The sequence below is a fragment of the Onychomys torridus genome, chromosome 7 (assembly GCF_903995425.1).
Source record: "Onychomys torridus chromosome 7, mOncTor1.1, whole genome shotgun sequence".
NCBI lineage: Eukaryota > Metazoa > Chordata > Mammalia > Rodentia > Cricetidae > Onychomys > Onychomys torridus.
The window spans coordinates 34412897-34434954 of record NC_050449.1 but is presented as its reverse complement, the minus strand read 5'-3'; the positions used below and the strand labels follow the sequence as shown (position 1 = coordinate 34434954).

Sequence of the window (22058 nt, the reverse complement as noted above, 5' to 3'; positions counted from 1 at the left end):
ATAGAGAGACCCTGTCTCAAAACAAAAACAAAAATAAAAATAAAGCATTGGGGAGGATGTTTATGTGTCCTCGTGCCATTTTCTATAAGAGACCTCTGCATCTATTGTAGTATCAGTTATTGGGTGTGGAGGATTGGGTCCCAGAACCAATCCTCTGAGGATACCAATGGAATGACATCTTTGGGGGAACCCAATCTGGGTTGCCTCTCAGAAAGCAACTGGAAGGATCAGACCATGTCATGTGGCTTGGAGAGACTATATGGTTCCTTCTACAGTGGCTTGGAGAGACTATATGGTTCCTTCTACAGTGAAGGAGCAGAGACAGACCTATGACTGCCACCCATGGAGAAGGGGCCAGAGTTTGACCGGCCTGGCTGCTTTGTCTAGCATTCAGTATTGTAAGCCTGACTCTTGCTTGGTATCTGTCACCAGTTTCCAGTGAGGATTCTGCACGCCCCTTCCTCCCCTGCAGCCAGACCTCTGTTCTATCTACTCATTTCAGCTCAAGGTTAAGGAAACCACAGTCCCACTTCCTCCCCTTGTAGGTGAAAGAGACTCCCCAGCACAGAAAAACCAATAAGCTACTAGAACTGGAGAGGGCCTGAGATCTCCACGAGCCCCTTCTGTTTTCTATAAGCTCCAGAAGGCTGAGGACACGCCAAAGGTCGCATAAGGGTATGGCTGGGACTAGACCCTCCCTGCATCTCCAGCATCTGCCTTCTGTCCACCTGTACAGGAGGAGTTCATCAGAAGGATGGGGGGGAAAGGACACAGGATGCAGCTAATGCAGATCTGCAAGTCTTAGGTCATTGAGTATGCTGTGCCTTGACTTCACTCGACCTTGAAGATGTGTCTGTGCCCCCCACACACACATAATTCCCAGCTCTGTGCAATGGGAAAGATACATTAAGTGAGCCAATCGCTTCTGCATCTATGTAGACATCACAGAAGCCACAGCTCCCAGCGACAATAATGAAAGTTAATATCTGCTGTCAGCCTGAAACTGCACACTGCCACGATTAAGATACTGTAGCTGGAGGACAGTAGCCCTTCATCTGTCCCCTCTTAGCGTGGCTGTGTCCTGCCTGATCTAAGGAACAAGACTCCCATAACCCAGAGAGCAATTAGGCTTTTGACTCCACCTGCTGTGGGAAGGACCAGGAAGCTTTTGTAAAGGAAAGTGAAGATCGGGTTTTTGATTGGGGAGGGAAGGGGACAGTGAAGGAGGGGTTGCCTGGGACAAGAAAGAAACACACAAGCACACACCCTCTGCTCTACAGTGCTTCCGAAGAGGTCCCAGCCCTGATCTGGTTATCTCTCCCTCCCACTGCACCGGGGATGCTTTATCAGTGAAAGAGGAAGTAGAGCAGGGGAAGTGACTCATTAGGATCCTCCTCCAAGCCGGGACAGAAGTGTGTTTTGTCAACTCAGAGTCAAATACAGGGCCTATCTCTGTATGCCTGGCTCTATTATATATGGGAGAGAGAGACAGAGACAGACAGACAGAGAGAACACCAAAAACGCTCTCCTAAAAATGTCCTGGCTAAAGACAGCTGGTAGAGCCACAGACCATGGGTTAGCCTCCACTTCCCCTCTGGTTCTCACAGTTGAATCTCATTGTTTCCTGGGACTTAGAGTTCATTGTGGAGTCCTGTATCCAAACACCACAGTGCCCCTGTTGGGCCTATCACGGAGGACACTGGACACAGACTTTCTGGAGCAGTTGGTGAACTGGTTAAGATGAAAAGTTGGTTAGTTAGGACAGAAGTAGCTAGGCTCCATGTAGGCATAAGCAATACCGCATGTTGGCCTAGCAGGAATCAAGGCTGACCACATTTGGGGGCAGCATTTGAATGTAGCAATCAGAATAAACCATGGGGAAACTTCTTGAGAGCATCTGACCTTGAAATGCATGCAGAGCCAGCCAGAGCTAAGTCAGACCTCCTCCAGAAACAGGAGACCAGGTCCTGGTAGGTGAGCCGGTGGCTAACTGGAACTTGCATGTGTAAGCTGCCTCTCTCTTGCTCTCTAGAACCCTGTTTTCTTACCTTTCGGTTTTCTTCCCTTTAGCTAGGCATGGTGGCACATGCTTGCAGTCCCAGCACTTGAGCACTTGAGACAGGAGAATTGCTAGATTGAGACCAGCCTGAACCACAGAACATAGTATGACTCTGTCCTTAAAAGCAAAACAAAACAAAACAATAAATTTTTTATAATGGTCAAATGGTTCCCTAATTTTAAATTTTATTTTTATTTATTTTTTCGTTAATTATTTAGCATGTCTATACATGCATTGGGTTATGTGCTCACACATGCGCTCCTGCACAGGTCACAGTGTACATGTGGAGGTCAGAGGACAATTTCCAGGGAGTGGTTCTCTTTTCCCACCATAGGGGTTGGAGGGATCAAACTCAGGCTGTCAGACTTCAAGGCAAGTGCGTGCCTTTACCCACTGAGCCGTCCCCCAGCCCTAATTATTTCTTACTTATTTAACGCCCCACCAAGAGAATTAGTTTAGTATTGTGACGTGAGCAGAGGTGCCTAGCACAGTGTAGAATGCCATCCTGCTCTCCTACCCTTCATCTCTGAGCCTTCTGGGCATCACGAAAGAGGAAAGGAGGTTTGGGGAGCCTCAGGACCCTTCCTTTTCTACCAAGCTCTGAATGTCTGTGCTGTGGTTCTCTTTTTCCATCCACCAAAGGAGGAAGTTGGGCTGTTTCCCCGACCTCTGCCTCTCACCGTTCACTGCCCCTCCATCACTCCCACCCCCACCCACCACCCCATTATCTCCAGTGCCATGATCCCAAGTCCCAGAGAAAAGCCTGTTTTGAGCTACTTGAAGACTTCTATTTCTTGTGTCTCTCATCTTGAATGGCCCCAGCTGCTGTCAAAGACTGTGGTGCCTCACTGTGGAGAGCTGAGTCAGGGCCTGGAAAGCTGGAAGAAATCCAAGGAGGAGACTGGGCCCTTGGAAGGGCTGAACTTCAGAAGGAGAAATAGTCCCTCAACCTGCATGGCCCTGGTGAGTGAGGCAGCCAGGTCTCTCAACTCCCTACCACTCATACATATATAACATACATAATGTAAAACCATGTGTGGTATTCACAGCATTACATTATGTATAATGCAGGACCAAAGGCCAGCTGCTTCCTCTGCCTCCTGCCAAGGTTGGCAGCACAGCACCTTCCAGTAAGCTCGTACTTGCCCAGGAGCTCAAAGGGTTGACAAGACAATGGAAAGCGAGCGGCACCTTCTAGGTGGGAAAGAGTCATAGTGTCAATGTACAGAGAGTGGTGGGGGGTTAAGAGACCTGGCTGCCTCACTCACCAGACTGCTTACCTCACTGGGTCTCTTCCCCATTTGAAACACAGGAGGACTTAGCCTCTGAGGCTTGACATTTTGAGGACACTGTGTCCTAAATACCATATCTTTTCTTTTCTTTCTTTTTTTTTTCTCTCTCCTCTTTCCTCCCTACTTCTTTTTGTGACAGGGTGGCTCACAAATGTAGCCCAAACTGGCCTGGTATTTGATATATAGTCCAAATTGGCCTCAGATCTGTGATTCTTCTCTTCAGCACTGGTCTTACAGGGATGTGCCAGCATGCCTGACCAAAATACTGAACACACACACACACACACACACACACACACACACACACACACACACTATTGAATCCTAAAATAAGAACTTAAGTATCTTTGTCCACACACGGTATTACATTATGTATGTTATACTGAGAGTCTTCGTGGATGCTATATACTGAACATTTCCCTTTGGGAAGTGATTGGGATGTAGAGGCAGAGCCCTCATGAACGGGACAAGTGACTTAGGAAAGAGACTCCAGTGTTAGGGGTGTAGTTTGGTGGTAGAGTACTTGACTATTGTGTAGGGGTTCATGGATTTGATTCCTGCACTATAATGGATGAATGCCTACATACTCTCTCATTCCATTTCCACCAACCTGGAACCAACCACATCAGACCCCAGTCAGGCTGGCTCTGATCTTAGACTTGTAGACTCTATTCCTGAGAAGCATCAATTTCTGTTCTTTACCAGCCACCTTAGTCAGCAGTACACAGTTAACACAGCCTGAACTAGGACAGCATATATCTATTAGATCTAGATAATCGAAGACATGTCGTATTAGACAAATGTGCTGTATGGTCTCTGTCCACAATATAAAATTCATTAGTGCCTTCTGGTCCCGGTGTCTTGTTCTACTGAGGCATCCAGAGAGTCAGGCTTGTACAATAGAAGGACTCTAAGGAGTGAGGAGCCCAATAGGAAAGTAAGATTTTATTAGGAAATAGAACATCTCCTTTGTGCAAGACTTCCTTGAGGGCCCCCAATCACCAGAAAGCATTGATATGTTTACTGTACCCCAGAGTTTGGGGTTCCCCAGTCCCTGAGCTCGGAGGGGGGGGTGTGTTGAGGCCCAAAAGAGGGAAGACTTGGTGGGGGGAGGGTGCCATGTAGTTAGACCAAGCAGACAAACAGCTGCCTAGAGAGTTTGGGGCCCTTCTCACTGGTGGGTCTGGTAAGTCCCGACTTAGAAATACCAAGTTCTCCCATGGAGGAGGAGGAATCAGGAAATCATTTCAGGAAGCAGTGCCTGGCCTCCCTTAGCTGCAGAGCACTTAGAAGAGGCCACTTGGAATTGCCTAGGATTTGGGCTGCTGAGTGGGCCTTGCAAACCCCTGCAGAGAACTCAATTGCCAAAGGATTCCGTCCAAGAGAATCCCAAAGTAGGCATCACCCTAATTAGGGGCAGCAGATAAAGACATAGAGGTGGGGGCTGGCGGTCTGGGAGACAATACAAACTCCATGCTGGCTCTGAGAGTGCACCTCTTGCCTACGTTCCACATAGACAAATCGATGTTACAAGCTTTACTTTGCACAGGCAGGGATTGAGCCCCCAGAGGGTGGAGGTCTGCCTGGTTTTGAAGCCTGAGTCGTCCTGGCTCAGTTCCCTCCTTTTGAGGTACCAACCTGCCAACTCTTGGTCCAGAAGGACACACATTGAGTTGTAACTGGTGCTAGGCGTGGGGTGAGACATGGTCTTGATGGGAGGTATCAGAGCAGCAGTTTCCATTAGTTCTAGGATCCAGGCCCCCTGTCTCCTGCATAGAGTCTTCAGTATTATGTTCCTACCAGCCGAACATCAACCAGTGTTCTTCTCATGCCTATTTCCCCTATATGAAAGGCTGGATGTTTTCATTTTCTGCTACTGAGCCTTAAAACTCAGCAGCTTCGAACACAGCCCCTTGTTCTTTTCACAGTGTCTGTAGGGTGGGGAGTCCAGCACTGTTTGGCTAGGATCTCTGCTTAGCTTAGTTTCATTCCACAGGGTCTCAGTCACCTGACACCAGCCGGACTGTGTTCTCACCTGGAAGCCTGAGCAGGAATCTTCTCCAAGCTGCTTCTGCTCGTTGGCAAAAATTCACTTCCCTGTGCCTGTGGGACTGAGGAAGGAGCCCCAGCCTTTTGGCGGATGTTGGCTCTAAGCCACTTGCAAGTCCTGGAGGCCACCTAGAGCCTGCCATGTGCTTCTCTCTATAGGCAGGCAGTTCCTACTCAGGGACCAGCAGCAGATGAGTTGCTTAGAGTCTTTTGTGTGGATGCTACTGGATCACAGAAGAGGCAGCCCTGTTGCGTTTTCTCTGTCATGTTCTGTTGGGTAAGAGTGAGTCATGCCCTCACCTAGACTCAAGCAGATGGGATTACACAAAGGGGTAAGCACCAAAGGACAGGCATACAAAGGTGTCATTTTAGGGTGTTTGCCACACTGGTGAGGAATACCTTTAACATCCTGGCAGAGGCCACATTTTAACATTATCACCTCCTGTAGGTCACGTACTATGCCAGCTGTCAAAGCTATAAAGAAAATAAGCAATGGCCTCTGCTTCCGATAGTTCACAGTAATTTCGGGGTAGTGGTGGTGGTGGTGGTGGTGGTGGTGGTGGTGGTGGTGGTGGTGGTGATTTTTATGTAATTGGGGAGGTGAGTACAGGGGATGTGGGTACCCAGAAAAGTCAAGATGCTTCCTGGAGATGATGAGCCACAGGTGGAGTGCTCAGGCATGAGCAGGGACCAGCCAACGAAGCAAAGGTGGATCTCAGCCAACAGGAGAGGCTGGAGCTGGGGAGCAGAACATTTGAGAGTCATCAGAAGAGGCGGCGGTCGGGGGAAGAGGGAGGTCTTGTCTTGGGTTCTATATGCTGGGGTAAAGAGGTCAACCATGATGCTGGAGATGGTCTGTAGCATAAGGGGAGAAATTGCATTGCATCCCGGGTAATAGCAGGGGTCTACTATAATATATAGTATATATAATGCAAAGTATCCTATAATACTTCTGGGTTTGCCCCTCAAATCCCGTATGTAGTACTAGTCATAAGTTGACATACCCCGAGGTTGTTTTGCTCTTTGGCTAGCTGGGCTTTGTTCTCTATGGATGCCTCTTGAAATAAGTGACCAGCAGGGTGAGATTTGGTTGCACCATGGCACTTGTCTCTGGTAGAACTAGACTGGTAGTTTGTGGTGAAACAGTTCCACATCTTCCCCAGAGTGTCAGCTGGCAGCACTGAGGTGGCAGAAGTTTCGTCACTGCTAAGATGTCTCCAAGGTCATGATAGAAACCCATCCTCCTAGAAATCCTTAGAGAAATTCTCCAAACCCAGACTCGCTTTTTCACATACTCATGAGGGTGATGACAAGTTGCTTGGATTGATCTTAGATCCTTCGCTAACTACATTCTCATTGAAAAACAAAACTCTCTCTCTCTCTCTCTCTCTCTCTCTCTCTCTCTCTCTCTCTCTCTCTCTCTCTCTGTGTGTGTGTGTGTGTGTGTGTGTGTGTGTGATGTATGATGCATGTGTGGGTACACATGCATGTGTGTGGAGGCTAGAGACAGCCTCAGGAGTCATCCTCAGAAAGAATGTTCATCTCCTTTGAGACAGTCTCTCATTGGCCTGAAGCTTACCAATTAGGTTAGACTGGATCTGCCTGTCTCCACCTCCCCATCTCCAGGATTGCAGACACATGTGCCACACCTGGCACTTTTATGTGGGTTCTGGAGACTGAAGTCACATCCATGATTGGAAGGTGAGCACTGTACCAACGAAGCACTGTACAATGAAGCCCTTCTATATCATTTTTACATACAATTTTTAGCATGTATAAGTGTAGGGAGCGATGTCCAACCCATCAAAAATGGCCAATGAATTAGATAAGCTGATGGAAGAGAGGCTGATGATGTTCCATTCCTGCTGAGGTGCTCTTGGCAGTTGATAGCCGCTGGAGGAGGTAGTCATTTTCCTTCAAGGTCATGGCTGCTGGCAGGTCGCCCATGCTCCAGTGGACGGTTCTACATGCACACCCATGCAGGCAGCAGGTAACTGGATTCAGTGGGTTATTTTTATAAGGAGATGATAGGAAGAGGAGGAGGAAGAGGAAAAAGGAGACAAAAAGGGGGCAGTGGTGGAAGGGATTTGAGTTGAAGATGATCAAGATATATTCTATGAAAGCATGAAATTGTCAAAGAATAAATATATTCTTAAAAAGAAAGGAAAGAGAAAAAAAGCCTAAGAATTACATGAAGCAATGTCTGCACATTGTGTAACAGATATTCCCTTAGTGCTAGCTCCTCCCCTTTCTTACACCCACAGATACTCCCTAAGTGCTAGCTCCTCCCCTTTCTTACACCTACAGATACTCCCTTAGTGCTAGCTCCTCCCCTTTCTTACACCTACAGATACTCCCTTAGTGCTAGCTCCTCCCCTTTCTTACACCTACAGATACTCCCTAAGTGCTAGCTCCTCCCCTTTCTTACACCCATTTGTTGAAGTGGCTTAGGATGGTCTCCCCAAGCACAGAAGCCATGCCTCCCTGTCTGTGTATTCACAGTTAAGGCACAACATTTGGTGACAGAATTAGGCTGAACACTTGTTTGTCAGGGGACGTTTGAGTGGCTGGATGAGCAGACAGGCGATGAGATAAAAGCAATACGGTGATGTCTGGTAGAAAGTCCATTTTAGATCATCTTTACATTCTCATACCCAGCACCAGAGCAGTCACTGTTGGTCCCGAGCCCCATCACCTGCCCTGACTCCTGGAGGACTCTGCAGTGAGACCTCCCCCTCTTTTCGTCTACATGACCCAGCCAAGTTATACCATCTCCTCCAACCTCACTTTTCCTGCCGGAGGACGGCGGAGGGAGTTAATGAGACTGTTTCCATGTGAAATAATCTGTATAGCACCTGGCCCCTCGTGAGCTCCATAGCTTAGCGGTAGGTGACTAATCCATAGGCGCCCTCGGCAGACAAGGACTCGTCTAGTCCGAGCTCCTCTAACCCAGCACGGCTCTGAGTCACACAGCCTCTTCTGCAGCTCTGGAGTGGAACATTGCAGGAGGACTAACCCCATCCTTGCTGAAGTATTTTTAGCTGATGCTAGTGGTTAGAATGAGGAGGTGGGGATGGGAGGAGAAGAAAAATTAGTGTCTGTTGTCATCTGCAACCTGAAATGACTCCTTTTCATCTGTTCCTCCAGGGTCTGTCGTTCCCTCCTTTGGTGGGTGGGATGGGGAGAGGGGGGAGCATGCTTCTCCTTTCTGCTTGCAATCCCAGCTGCCATAACCCTCTCGCACTGCACCCTGAGTGTCAATCATACCTCAGACCCCACACAAGAAGGAGGGGGTTTTAAGCTTGCCTTTTCCTTGAGCTAATGAGTGGTTCTGGGCATGTCTGTCATCTCTCATGTGTACGAAATTACGACGGCCAGCTGCTCTAGAACTGTGGGGAAAGTGATTAGGGAAATGTCTCTAGCACAGCTTTGACCCCACCTCAATGCTGGGGTGACATGTTCCCTGGCTCCATCCTTTTTCTGCCTCGGGGCTTCTCTGCGTCGTCCCATAGAGCCACCTCCAGGACTGCCAGCCTGAGTTACTTCTGGGGATGCAGTGGATCTGTATTCACTTCCCCACTCTCCACAGCACCCTGCAGGAACACAGTCTTTATTATTCAGTGGACAATTCCCTTCCCCAATCAGCTTGGCTGTCCTCTGTAGGGTTTCCACGACTCAGAACAGACACTGCTCCTCCAGGACAGCCTGGTCTCCACGATGTGTTATAGAACCTGAAATAGAACCTCCTTGCCTGATGAGACTTCAAAGACGGATACCTTAAGTGTGACCTTGAGCCCAGGGGCTAGGTAAAGAACTGACCTACATCTTACGCTCAGAAACCTCTCCACAGAGACGCAAGAGAGAGCTTGCAGAAATAGTCAGTTCCTATAGCGAACAGAGTCATAAAGTGGGAACTGTGGCCTTATTCACTGAGCACCTGCTGTGGTCAGGGGACTGGGCTGAATCTGTCATCTCATTCCTGGGTCATGGTACTCCTGGCTTCCTTGGCACAAGACAACGGTAGATTCCCAGGGGATAATAGTAGTTCACCTTGTGCAATGGACTGAACTTTAGAAAGCCTCGTCCTCTTTCTAAGAAGATACTCCAGTGAGCAGTGTGACACCCCTCTGCAGTGGAAAGTAAGGACCCCAGAAGGAGGGCTGTACTGACTTGAGATCTGAGGGGGGGGTGTGTGTGTACACGCGCGCGCATGTTCATGCTTGCATGGTTGCACATGTAGAAGCCACGGGTCAGCGTTCAGCATCTTCCTGTCAAATCTACCCTTATTTTTTGATGTATGGTCTCTTGTTGAAACTGAAGTTTGTGGATCAGCTAAACTAGCTGGCCAGTGAGCCCACGTAGTCACCCCATCTCAGCCTCCCTGTGCTGGGAAAAGAGACATTTGTCATGCTGCCTGCCTTTTCTGTGGGTGCTGGAGATCCAAACTCTGATCCCCAGGCTTGTACAGCAAACACTTTACCCACTAAATGTCTCCCTAGTCCCATCCATGCCTCTCTTTAGAGCTATCCTTGGGCACACCCCCACCTGCGGTGCTGGCCTGGATGATGGCAGTGATGGGCCATGTTGCTGTCCCCCATAATTTTGGTGATGGGCTATGTTGCTGCCCCCCATATACAGCCTCTAGGGACTCATCACTTCCCTCCTGGTTGAATCTAAATGCCTCTCCTGGCCATAGCCTGGGTCATCCCTCCTCTTCTTCATACTTTCTGTCCCATCCCCCAGCACCAGTAGATTTCCACTGTGGCCCCTTTCCTTGTGCTATCTAGAAAGCTTTTCTCTCTTGCCAAAGCTGAAACACTCTCAAGACCTTCCCAGAAGTCATAGATGGTTTCAGCAGACAAGGAATCTGGGTCAACGAGCACCCGACCTTGAAATGCTTCTATTAGCACGGAACTTCCGTTTATCCTTGGAAAACCATGAAGATTGATGGGCTAATAGGCCCAGGCGTGTGCGCCGATGTTATTTTTGCTCAGTGTCTAATGTATGCAAGACACCACACTGAGCTCTTCAAATGCATTACCTGATCTTAACCGGGGAGCCTTCCTGAAGATGTAGGCATGGTTACCCTGACTGAAGAAATTCAGAAATTGAGTCTTGGGGAGAAATAATTTGCCCACTGTCGTCTTCCAGCTAGAGAGAATTTGGTTCCCACTAATGAGCTTTTTTACACAGCAGACAGGCACACCTGTGCCTCTGTGCAACCCCCACCCCCATCATGTGGGAAGAAAGGCATTGCTGGAGCCGCCTAAAAGTGTGGGCAAGTGTGTTTGTGATGGCGCCACCCGTGGGCTAATGGCTGGTTTCCCAATGACAAACCGCTGCCTCCCCGAAGCAGAGGCCACACAGCTCCTGGCTCTTTTTTAGCAAGCACAAAACAAGGCCTCCCTTCTGGGCTGCGGGGCTCTGCCACATAAACACACTGGAAACCTAAACAGCATTTTCCCTGTTAACCGCTCCCTAAGAAGGCTGCTTGATGGAGGTGCTTCCGGACAGAGAGGCTTCACCTCATTGGAGTTCTCTGGGGAGGGCCTGTACACCTAATTCCCCAAATAGCTCATCTTTTTTTTTTCTTTCTCCGAGTTTTATGAAAAAGTTCAGTGCACTTTCCTCCCCGTTGGCTGGCCTTGGAGGCAACAGCCAAAGGCTTGCCATTGCATTGATTATTAGATACAGCCAGGCCATTAACCCCGGCAGAATTGAAAGGGCTCTCCGCTGGGAGCCTGACTCTGACACAGGCCGTCAGGATCAATACATCTTTCTCCATTAGGTACATTTCCTCTGACGGAAATGGGTCTGCCCATTACAGTTGATGCTTATTGACAGGCCTCTCTCCTGCCCTCTCAAACCCCCTGGGGAAAGCCCACAGGGATGTTCGCAGGGATTCTGGGGATGAGCTTGCTTGTTTAGTAGAGCTATCTCTGTTCTTAGCAAGTAGCTGGACTCCCTTGTGTGAATGTGATAAAAATGAACATTTTCATTGTGTAGGAAAGAGAGACCAGGTATAGAAGGACAGGGTCAGTTTGAGAATAGTGAGCTCACAAGGTTGGACTCACGGACAGACTTTCTGAGCACAGACGCCAGTGGGCAACCAGGAAATGTCCTCATAATGTCTGGAAGAATGATTCCCTCAAAAGTCAAGGAAAGGGCAGGGCAAGCTCCCTGTAGTCAAGGGGTCACCATCACTTAGGGTGGCTGGGGGGGACCTCAAAATACCTTAGAGACATCATTCCTTTCTCTGTCAACCTTCCTATGGGCTTGTTCATCGCGCGCGCGCGCGCGCGCACACACACACATACACACACACACACACACACACACACACCCCATTTGAAAACATTAAAACTAAACACCAAACTGGGAAATGTCTCTTTGAGGAAAGTACACTCAAAAAGCAGTTCTGGTTGCTGGTGCTTTGCTTCGCAACAGAAATAATGCAGCCAGCCCCTGAGCTTGCCCTGGTGGCCTTACTAACCCCCACTGCTGCCCATTCTTGGTGTGCACAGCTCTTAGCTGGTCATCAAATGATTTGACCTCTGACTGCCACTTGAAGAAAAGGCTGAATCTTTATAGTTCTTCCTGTAGCTAGCAGGAGAACAGATGTCTCAGCTGATGGGCAGTGATGATGAGAGCCCCTGAGCCTGTGAGGTCAGGAGCTGAGAGGTCAGGGGTTGCATGAAAGTTGGTTGTCCTGGGAGCATCCTGGGTCTAGCTGCTGACATGCCTGCAGTCATCTTGGCTGTGTCTTTCTTATCCATCTTCCCATCCCCACAGTCATGTGCTCTGCCCAGCCTGGGGACCATCCTGAGACACAAGAAGAGAGGGGAATACATGCTGATTGTGGTTGGTGGTGGTGGTGGGGGGGGGATTGAGCCTTCATTAAGAGTAAGATCCAAAAGACATGACTATGAAGCAAAAGCATCCAGTTCTCATGAGGGAAATGGGGCAGAGAGGAAAGAGAAAGAGATGGAGGGGGAGAGATGGGGAGGGAGAGACACAGAGAAACAGACTGAGACAGTGAATGAATAGTTTTAGGGCACTTCTCTCTTTTAGATAAGCAGGTTTTTCTTTTACTTTATGTTTGGGGTCAGAAAAGCCTTTTTTTTTTAGATTTATTTGTTTAATTTTTTTATACATATGGATGTTTTTACCTGTGTTATATATGTGAATCATGTGCATGCCTGATGTCCCTGGAGGGCAGAAGAAGGTATTGGATCCCCTGGAACTGGAATTACAGATGGTTATGAGCCACCCTGTGGGTTCCAAGACCTCTGGTTCCAGGTCCTCTGCAAGAGTAACAAGCGCTCTAAACTGCTGGGCCATCTCTCCAGCCCTGTAATGTCTTTGTGGTGCCCCTTGTTCCTTCAGAGGATTGGTTGTGCTCACAGTTCTGACAGGGAGGATAGAAAGCCTCAGCTGATGGGGTAAGGTAAATGCTCAGCTTCGGCCCAGAGAAACTGACTCTGAAGTTCCCTGTGTCCCCACTCTCTGTGTGACTGAGCTCCATGGAGCCTGGTATCCCCAGCTGGAGTCTGGAGAAGGTCTAAACAGGCTTGGGCTGCACAAGTTCTTCATCACTTCTCCCTGGGTCTACACAGAGAACAGAACCAGTAACCCAACAGCCAAGACCCTTCCCCAGGGCTGGGCCTCAGGTCACCCATACCAGAGAGTGGGGGCTCCTGCTTTGACCTGAAGGTACCAGCTCAGCCAAGTCCTTTGGGTGCTGACAGAAAAGGAAAAGTGGCCAGGCAACTTGTTAAGACTGCAGTCCCAGACCTCAGCTCAGCAGGTGTCGATCATGTGCCTTAATCTACAAAGCAAAAAACCTAAGACACCCTAGAATTCCAACTCTCTTAAGCTTTGCCATGATACTCAAAATCTGGGAGTTTCGGAACATTTTGGATTTCAAATGTTTTGATCAGGTGTGCTCTTTCTGTTATGGAACCCTCAATCCCAGCACTTAGGAGGAAGAGTCAGGCAGATCTTTGAGTTCCAGGACAGCCAGGGCTCCGTCTTGAGAATCTGTTTCAAAGGAAGCATGGAGGGCAGGTGGGGGGTAGTATTTGGTAACCCAGTAGACCAGAAAAGATGATAGGAGAGAGTCCAGAAAGGCCATATTAGCTCCGCACAACCTTTCACCTCCTTTTATCTTCATGAGGAAGTGACAGATGACAAGAGATAACTGGCCATCTTCTGATCTGTACCCAGAAAGGGCCAGAGATGAGGGAAGTTTCGGGTACACCAACTCAGGGCTGCTAGTTTCGATGATTAACAATGGGGATGCGTGCTCGGCTGGGCGGCGTCCATTCCTAGCAAGCAGAGCCGTGAACACAGCAGTCACCCAGCCATGTCGGTGCAAATAACCATCCATCCGCAAAACCCCCAAAAGCACCTCTGAAATCGGGCGGTCTGCCCCAAGGGATGCTTCGCCCTGTGTTTTTTGGAGGAGTGGTGATTTTGATCTTGTGGTGAGCTGTACCTCACAAGAGGAAGTTTAAGAGACCAAAGAGTGGGCTGTTGATTAACTGACCACTTTGGCAACCCCTGCCTGATCAAGATCATTCCTTTGCAGTCAGCTGAACAGCTAGTTTCCACTGTAGACCTTGCCTCTAAGGTCCAGCTCACACATGACCCTCCCCACTGGGAGCTCCACATCTCTGAGTCCTGGCTCTGTCTACCAGGCTGCCCTTGGGTAAGGATCCTGGTGTTAATACACTGATCTGGACATCTCTTGGCGTGTGTGTGTGTGTGTGTGTGTGTGTGTGTGTGTGTGTGTGTGTGTGTATGTATATATACATATAGGTGTGTGTTTGTAGGTATACCGAATATGTGTACATACATGTGAAGAGGAGAGGTCAATCTCACGTATCATTCCTAAGAAGCCATCCCCCTTGTTTTCTGATTGGCCTGAAACTCAATTGAGTAGGCTATGCTGACTGGCCAAGGATTCAGCTGTCTGTGTCCCACAGCTGTGGGATGATAAAAGCAGCGCCATGGCTGGCCTTTTGGGGGGTTGTTCGTTTGTTTTTAAACATGGATTCTGGGACTCTACTTTGGGCCTCCACAGTCATGCTGCAAGAACCAGCTACACTATCACCCAAGCCCCTCACTTCACAACTTACAGGGTGGCCCAGCTCAGCTGTCATTGTCACCACCTCAGACATCCTCTGCTCAGCACATAGAGCAGCTGAGACTCCATCTAAGGTACAAAGGCTCCTGTCTTGAACCTCCAGTGTGAGTGGTGAGCTTTGGGATAGCGATGGCCATTTCACTGAGCTTGGGAAGCTTCCTGTCTTCCACAGCCGGAGGGACAGAGAGCCTGTAGTTTGTCGGGAGGTTGTAACATCTACTCAGTGCCTGATATTCCAAGTCTTTCCCACTTCCCTGGTCACTTTTCTACCAGAGAGAGAAATGGATGGACGATCATCTCTTGTCCTCTACTCTCAAGGTGGCTGCCAGCCTCAGGCACAATGCTGAGCTGGCCCGGGTCAGGCACAGCCCACAGCCCCTCCAAAGCCCCTGACATTTCTACCTAAAAGCCACCTACAAAAGAAGAAGGTTCCGTTGGGCTGGGGATGTGGCTGTGAGTGTTTGCCTTGTACTCACAGAGCCCTAGATTCCAGACCCAGTACCACATAAATGGATTCCCAGCTCACAGCCATCTCAGTTCCCGGGCATTGAATTCCCTCTTTTGGCCTCTGTGGTCACCAGGCACATACATGGTGCACCTATATGCATGCAGGCAAAAAACTATACACACATTTACATAAAACTTGCAGGATGGCACATCCTAAAAATCTCACCATCAGGAAGGATAGGCCAAGAGGATCAGAATTTCAGAGCCATCCTTGGCTACACAGTTGATTTTAGGCCAGCCTGGGCTAAGTGAGACTTTGTCTCCAAAATAGCCCTTGTTTTGCACAGATAATGCTCTGAAATTACATCATCCCTTACAGCACCAGTGACTTCATTGTCTGTCTGGACTCTCCTACTGAGAAACAGAATTGATGCCACCTATGTCTGCCCAGAACCGTACAAACTGTTAAACTAATCTTGAGCTAAGAGTCATCTGGTTAATTGGGTCATATTTTAATTCAGTTAAATGTGTTAGGTGTGAAAAAATTAACATTAGCTATCCTGCAGGTTGAGGGGTTTTTTTGTTTGTGTGTTTGTTTTTACATCTTAGAATTCATATTAAATATTTCTAAAGTGCAAGGTTGTCTTGACGACATGGAGAAGAGACATAATTAATTTAATTCTGGCTATATACAGTGTTTTATCTACCCAGATGATTCTGTACTTGGCCTTGTGTCTTCTCTTCCCTTCATAAATAGGTCTTTTGAACACAGACAACTGGAGCACAAAGAGGGGGGGGGGGGGGGGGGGGGTGGGGGCTGGGACTGTATTTCTGAGAGCTCCTCAGAGTGGGCTGCAGTACAGTAGGAAAAACATCTCTAAGCCCCAGATCTGAAATACAAAAGGCTCCAAAATTTACACCTCTCTGGGTACCATGATGCTTTGTGTTTTCAACCATTTTGCATTTCAGGTATTCAGAATTATGATGCCCAGCTGTTGTTAGTCTATGCAAACACCATCAAAGCCAAAATGCTACAAAATCGGAAGCCCTTCTGGCCCACTGGCATTTTGGATAAGGGTGACTCAGTCTGCAGCTGGGAAGTTCAGTGAATCTGTTTTGTATTCACCGAATCAAGGTTTTACCCTTTTGAGGAAATATACTCCATGTATTTCCTATTGGTTTTTACTACAAGTGGCAGGTAGAGCTGAGTCATAAAGCCAAACCACTGGAGGCCTAAAAAGGATAGCTTACCATAGCGGACTTCAGTTCTGGGCTAACCTGTCCCCCGTGTTAGGGGTGTGTTCAGTGTGTATTAATCTTGACTGTCACTCAGTTAATAGCAGAAGTTCAGATCTCAGTTGTAACTCAGAAGATATGTCTAGGTCATAGACAGACAGACAGACAGACAGAAGTCACAGTCAAGCTCAGAAGCAAAGTTTCAGGTACATCTAACAAGAAGACACACTTTTTGGCCTCTCTGTTCATGACCCCTGGTCTGGCTGTTAGCCTAGAATAAGCTGAACTCCTGCCACATCATCCCTGCCCCAAGCTGTCACAATTCTATCCTGTGACCATCCCCCCCCCCCCCCCAGGGCTGTCTCCACTGGAGCCTCAGCATTCAGTGTCTTGCCATGGCAAGACAGCTTTGCTCAGCACCTCCAACACCCTTTCCATCACCCATACCCTTTGGATATCCTGCTGATCTATCCTCAAGGCCTGTACAGAGCTCAGCCTGCCATTGGGGCACTGATGGCAATGGTGTCTGTTCAGCACCGCATGATGCTCTGGCCTCTGCCGCTGTCATTTCCTGGTTGTTCTTGATTTGGTCCTCACTCTTTCTTAGAGCAATTGTGAGAACTCCAGCTTCACAAAGATGAAGTTTTGAGGAACGTGGTACAGCTGATGCTCAGAGTGTGACTGCCTTGAGCTGGTAGCTTGTGTGGTGTTCAGTGAGTGGAGACCACTGCCATTTCCTTAAAGCACATTGACACCACCCCTGGCATCTCTGAATTTAATCCTAGGATAGCGTGCCTGTGTGTGGTGGATCCGTGGTGTAATGCCACCTACCTTCACTTTCCTAGGAATGCAGAGAATTGCCTTCCAGAGGCCTTTCCAGTTTATTTCCAGTGCCCTATGGCTAATAGCTTGACCCAGACAGTATCACTGGAAACTTGTGGTGGACTCAGAGGGTAGTCTGGGTCTCTCAGATACTCTAATGAATAGAGTGTATGGAGATACGGAGGGCTTGTACTGCATTGAGAAAGGAGTGGTTAGCGTTCCGTCAACTGCTGAGCTCTGAGCCTGGGAAACAGTTAGGGAAGTCTTGGAAACATAATGTCATGGAGGGGGTGCGATATAAATCCCTCCATAAATGGGATGTAGTGGGCTGAAGCAAAGCAAAGGAAGGAGGCCTATCCATCCTTGGTTGGACTCTTGAGGACCCTACGCCCAGGACTCCCCACTGTGGAGGTAGACCCCCTTTATCTGAGCTCCTTGGGCACAGTGCCCACCTCAGCCACAGCCCTTCAGAAGCCCTCTGAGAAACCATTTGGAGGTCTGCTTCTTTTGTTTGGTTTTTGCTTTTGTTTTTCTTCATGCATGTCTCTTGTTGTGGGGACCCTCTATCAGCAAGGCCACCGCTTTCTTCCTTTGTACGTCAGTTCAGAGCCTGAACAAGCAGAAGGGTCCGAGTCCACCACGAGACTCCACAGAACCAGGGTAGCAGCTGAGAGGGTCCACACAAAGGGCAAGAAAATAGCGATTCAGTCAAGTGCCAGTGATTATGCCGCTTGAGCTCATGGCTCACGTAGCACTCAAGAGTTGGAGAAGATTGCTGCTTTCTTCAAAACACTGAAAGTCGCTCATGGTTTCTTTTCAAGTTTAGCATGGTGCCTTCACAGCGGTTCTCAACCTGTGGGTCAAATATCAGATATCCTGCATCATAAATATTTGCATCACGATTCATGACAGTAGCAGGATTACAGTTATGAAGTAGCCCAAAATAATTTTGTGTTTCGGTGGTCACCACAACATGAGGAACTGTGTTAAAGGGTTACCGCATTAGGAAGGATGAGAACCACTGTCCTAGAGTGTAGTCTGAGAGGGAATTGACAGCAGAGTCATCTCGTGGTATGTGGAAATGACACCAGCCTGGATCCGCCCAGGAAACCAGATCCGCCCACCAATCAGAAAGCAGCACTAGCATTGCCGACCTTTGGCTTGGCTTTTCCTTTTCATTTGCTTCCCTGCAGAATTGAAGGGGACAGCAGAAAGCAGGAAAGAGGGGAGGGAGTGGGAGAAAGAGAAGGACTGAGGTGAGGAAGGAAGGGGGAAGAAGAAGGGAGAGATGCTGTTGCAGGCAAACCAGTGAGGACGGTACTTTGTGAACCTCCTTCTAAAGCATGACCTTGGGGCATGACCTCCACATCCACAGATCTGAAGATCCTGGGAGCTGGGAGCGGCAGCAGGACTTCCAGCAGAGCAGACCATAGGTAGTTGATGACAGGGTCCTGTCAGGCTTGTCCCTCAGCCCTTGCTTTATCTGTCCCCTTCCTTAGTACTCAGGAGACTTGGTGCTCTTTTCCATAGTCAACTACAAATGAATGCTAGCGGTTAGGACCCAGATGTTTCATGGGGCAGCAACTCACAGTTCGTCCCACTTACAGGTCTCAGGTGAGGCCCTCCTACTGAGGACTGCTGCAGTGTCCCACTGAAACTCCAGGCTGAAAGGGCGGGGCTCTCTGTCTGCTGGCAGACTCCGAAGTCAGCAGCCCTCTGCCAGCCTCTGAGTTGCTCTGAGGGGAGCAGATGCTTGGCTGTACTCGGCACACTCCCACTTGCCCTTGGCGCTGGCCCCAGGGGGTGGGCCGTGGGGGTGGCACTCTATGGCAACTTGCTCTTCAGCTGAGCAGAGCTGGAAGTCTGCTGCCGTTCTGTGTCTGTCTGCTCTGTGGGTAGAGTTCTGGGAAGAGGCTCAATCCGAATTGTAACCAGCTTGCTTTGGGCCTCCAGGTTCCGTTAGGAATGGGGTTTTCCCTTCCCAGGGAATTTCACTCCTTGGTTGCAGAAGTATAAATACTTTCTAGAAACCTTTAGAAATACATTTAAGGACCAGTACGTAAACATGTTCAACACAAAGCCTCACAACTTGAGGTTAATCCCTTATAGAAGGAGAGAACCAGCTCCTGCATATTGTCTTCTGACCTCACCACCATCCCCCAAAAAAGCGAGGGGGATGGGGAGCTGGAGAGTGGGCTCAGCAGTTAAAAGTACTTGCTGCCCTTCCCAAGGACCATTTGTTTCCCAGCACCCACATGCTGGCTCACAACCACCCATAACTCCAGTTCTATGGGGTCCAATGCCATCTTCCGACCTCTGCAGGTACCAGGCGTGAACATAGTACATATACATGCATGCAGACAAAACATACACATAAAATAAAATAAACCCAAGAAAGATGTTAAAAGAATGTTTAAGATGTATTTCTTCAAGATAGTTCTTTCTCGAGGCCCAAGGGCCCTTCGTGCTGTCGACAACACAGCTTACCCTCACTAGAGAGGGTGTGTTCAATGTGATACCTTTCCACACAATGAAAGCCTTCCATCTCATCTCTCCAGAAAGAACTGTTAGGGTTTCCTTAACCTTTATCACAGACTTATCATGATCAAACCTTTCATTATCTCTCTCCATTCTTTCCCTTGAACCTTCTCCAAAACATGTCTTTTAAGTTAGGGAGACCATAACTTAATTAGATCTCTCATTTCCAGAGGATTCTCGTGGCTCCTCCAAAGAAATAATTAAATTTCAGTCAGATATATTTCATTGGGGGAAGGGTGCAAGAAAAAGAAATTGAATGCTTTATATAAATAGCACATTGTCTGGGCTGAAAATGAGTTTTCCGTATTCCAATTGTTTGGGGAACAATGAGTCCTTTGGGGGACATTCAATCCTTTTGAGTTTCTAGCCTCCAGCTCCCCACAACTGGTGGGCTTTTGTGTACATGTGGCTTCTCTACCTAAAAAACGGGAGGCAGGGGTCTTGGCCTGGGGAGTCCCTTTCAGAGGTGTGTGTGGTAGTGAGGGTGAGCATGTTCCATGCTTCCAGCCTTTGGACCAGCTTCCTTTCCAGGCTCTGCCTCTTTTCTCTGGGACTTCATCTTAGTGAGTAGGCTTGTTTTCAGTTTTGGTCCAGGTAGCTGACCACAGGGCAGCCATGCTGGGAGGAAAGCCAGGCCTGACTTAGCTCTTAGCTGGTAACAGAACCCCAGGCCTCGGCTCTGCAGTGCCTCAGCCAGACTGCTTTGAAAGCGGATTTCTCCACTTCTCTCACTGGAGCCTTCCTTGGGAGACTGAAGAAACGGGGGCTCACAAAGGATGTCTGAGGTCCCCCCCACAGCCTGAGCCGGAGACTCTCACAGTACTCACTGTTTGCTAAGTGATCCATGGAGGGGTCATGGGAGAAAGGAAGACTAGGTACCACAGGCCGCAGGAAGAGGATACTTGGAAAGAGCGACAGTCAATTTGGACTCCTCCCGTCCCCTTCTCCCAAGGGCCCCAAGTCAGTGGAATGGAAGGCAGACAAACATGGTCACTTTTTGGTGACCTGTTTTGAAAACGATCACTTACCGGCCACCTGTGGTGGGCCAGCACTGCCCAAGGCTCCAAGTACTACCCGTCTTTCCATTCCATGGCAGAGTAGAGGCACTCGGGGTCTCCTACCCTCACACCACTTCCTTCGCCCAGGAGTCAGCATCCTCCGGTTCACATGCCCCTCTGTGTGTGTCATTAGACTTGGTGTCTTGGCAAGGTGCTCAGGTTTTCCCTTCATTACCACTACTACAACTATTACTACTACTACTATTGAGAGAACGTCTCACCGTGTAGCCCTGGCTGGCCTGGAATTCCCTACGAAGACCAAGCTGACCTCTGCTTCCCCCAATGCTGGACCAAAGGTGTGCACCACCATACCCAGCCCCCTCCATTGCTCCTGCCCCCAGTGCAATCAGATAGTTAGCTTACAGCTCCTGTCTTCCTCCCTTCTTTCCTTCCACGTGCACAGGGACCATGTGAATCTTGTTCTCAGCACCCAGAACGTGCTGATGAAACAGTTGGCAGTGAGTAGCGGCTTGTCTGCATGTGTGCGTGCATCCGTGGAAGCCTGGGTCAGCAGCAAAGCTGGATACGAACCCAGATCTCTGTGGCTCTGTCAGACCTGGCCCTGCAGTGCTTGTTGAAAGCTTGTGTGCAGGGAGGGCCTCACTGCCATGAGTCTCCTGTAGATACTGGCCCACCATCAGGAGGGCTGTGGGCAGTCTCTCCAGGAGCAACTGATGGTACGACCTGTCTATATTTTATCCAGTAATATTGGTCCCCAAAGATGTCTGTAAAATAATGGGAGATGATGGATCCACCTGGATGGTTGGGACATGGAAAAGGAGGAAGTGAGTTTATCCAGATGTCCCTGTAGACATTTAGCTCCACATCTTCGTATCCATCGGCTCTGCCTCCCCAACCATTCCATCTCTGTAGGGGGATCTAGGTCATTGGAAACGAGTGGGTGAAATTCAGGGAGGAGAAGTACAGACATGACAACTTTTAGGGAAGTGAAAATAAAGCCCCAATGTGGAAACAAACCGAAAATAGACTATATGGGATGTCAGGCTGCATGCAAATCTAATGCTAATTACATGGAAATTAATGATGAGTCCCCAAGTTCTGTCTGCCTTCCTGTGACCCTTGGGAAGCCCCTGCTGCAGATCTTTCCTATGCCATACAGCAGTGCAGGGAACGCAAACTCTGATGTTGCCCCCTGCCCACTCCACCACAGTGAGAGAAGCTGAGAGGAAGGCTAAAAATACTAACAATAGATATTTGATTTCTTTTTGCAGACAAAAAGCTCTGGCATCCACAGGAGGAAGAAGCGTTCAAGCAGCATGTGACTGGTTGGTATGAAATAAATAAATTGAGAAAATAGCATGTAATTAACTCTGAGTGTCTGTGAGGAGTGCGGGTGTGCAGTCTTTTTCTAATGGACCCTTCCAGGAGGGGATGAGCCAAATGTGACA

General features: G+C 48.7%; 1 protein-coding gene across 2 annotated transcripts in view; it reads left to right on the top strand.

Moving 5' to 3' along the window:
- Ubash3b (ubiquitin associated and SH3 domain containing B) overlaps positions 1–22058 on the top strand; it is a 146249-nt gene that overhangs the window by 86108 nt on the left and 38083 nt on the right. Inside the window, exon 2 of one of the 2 annotated variants that reach the window (XM_036193255.1) lies at positions 21882–21935. In XM_036193255.1, coding sequence (XP_036049148.1) covers positions 21882–21935 — 54 coding nt within the window. Of the gene's footprint in view, positions 1–21881; positions 21940–22058 lie in introns of those variants that run through there. The other variant, XM_036193256.1, reaches the window with a different exon arrangement.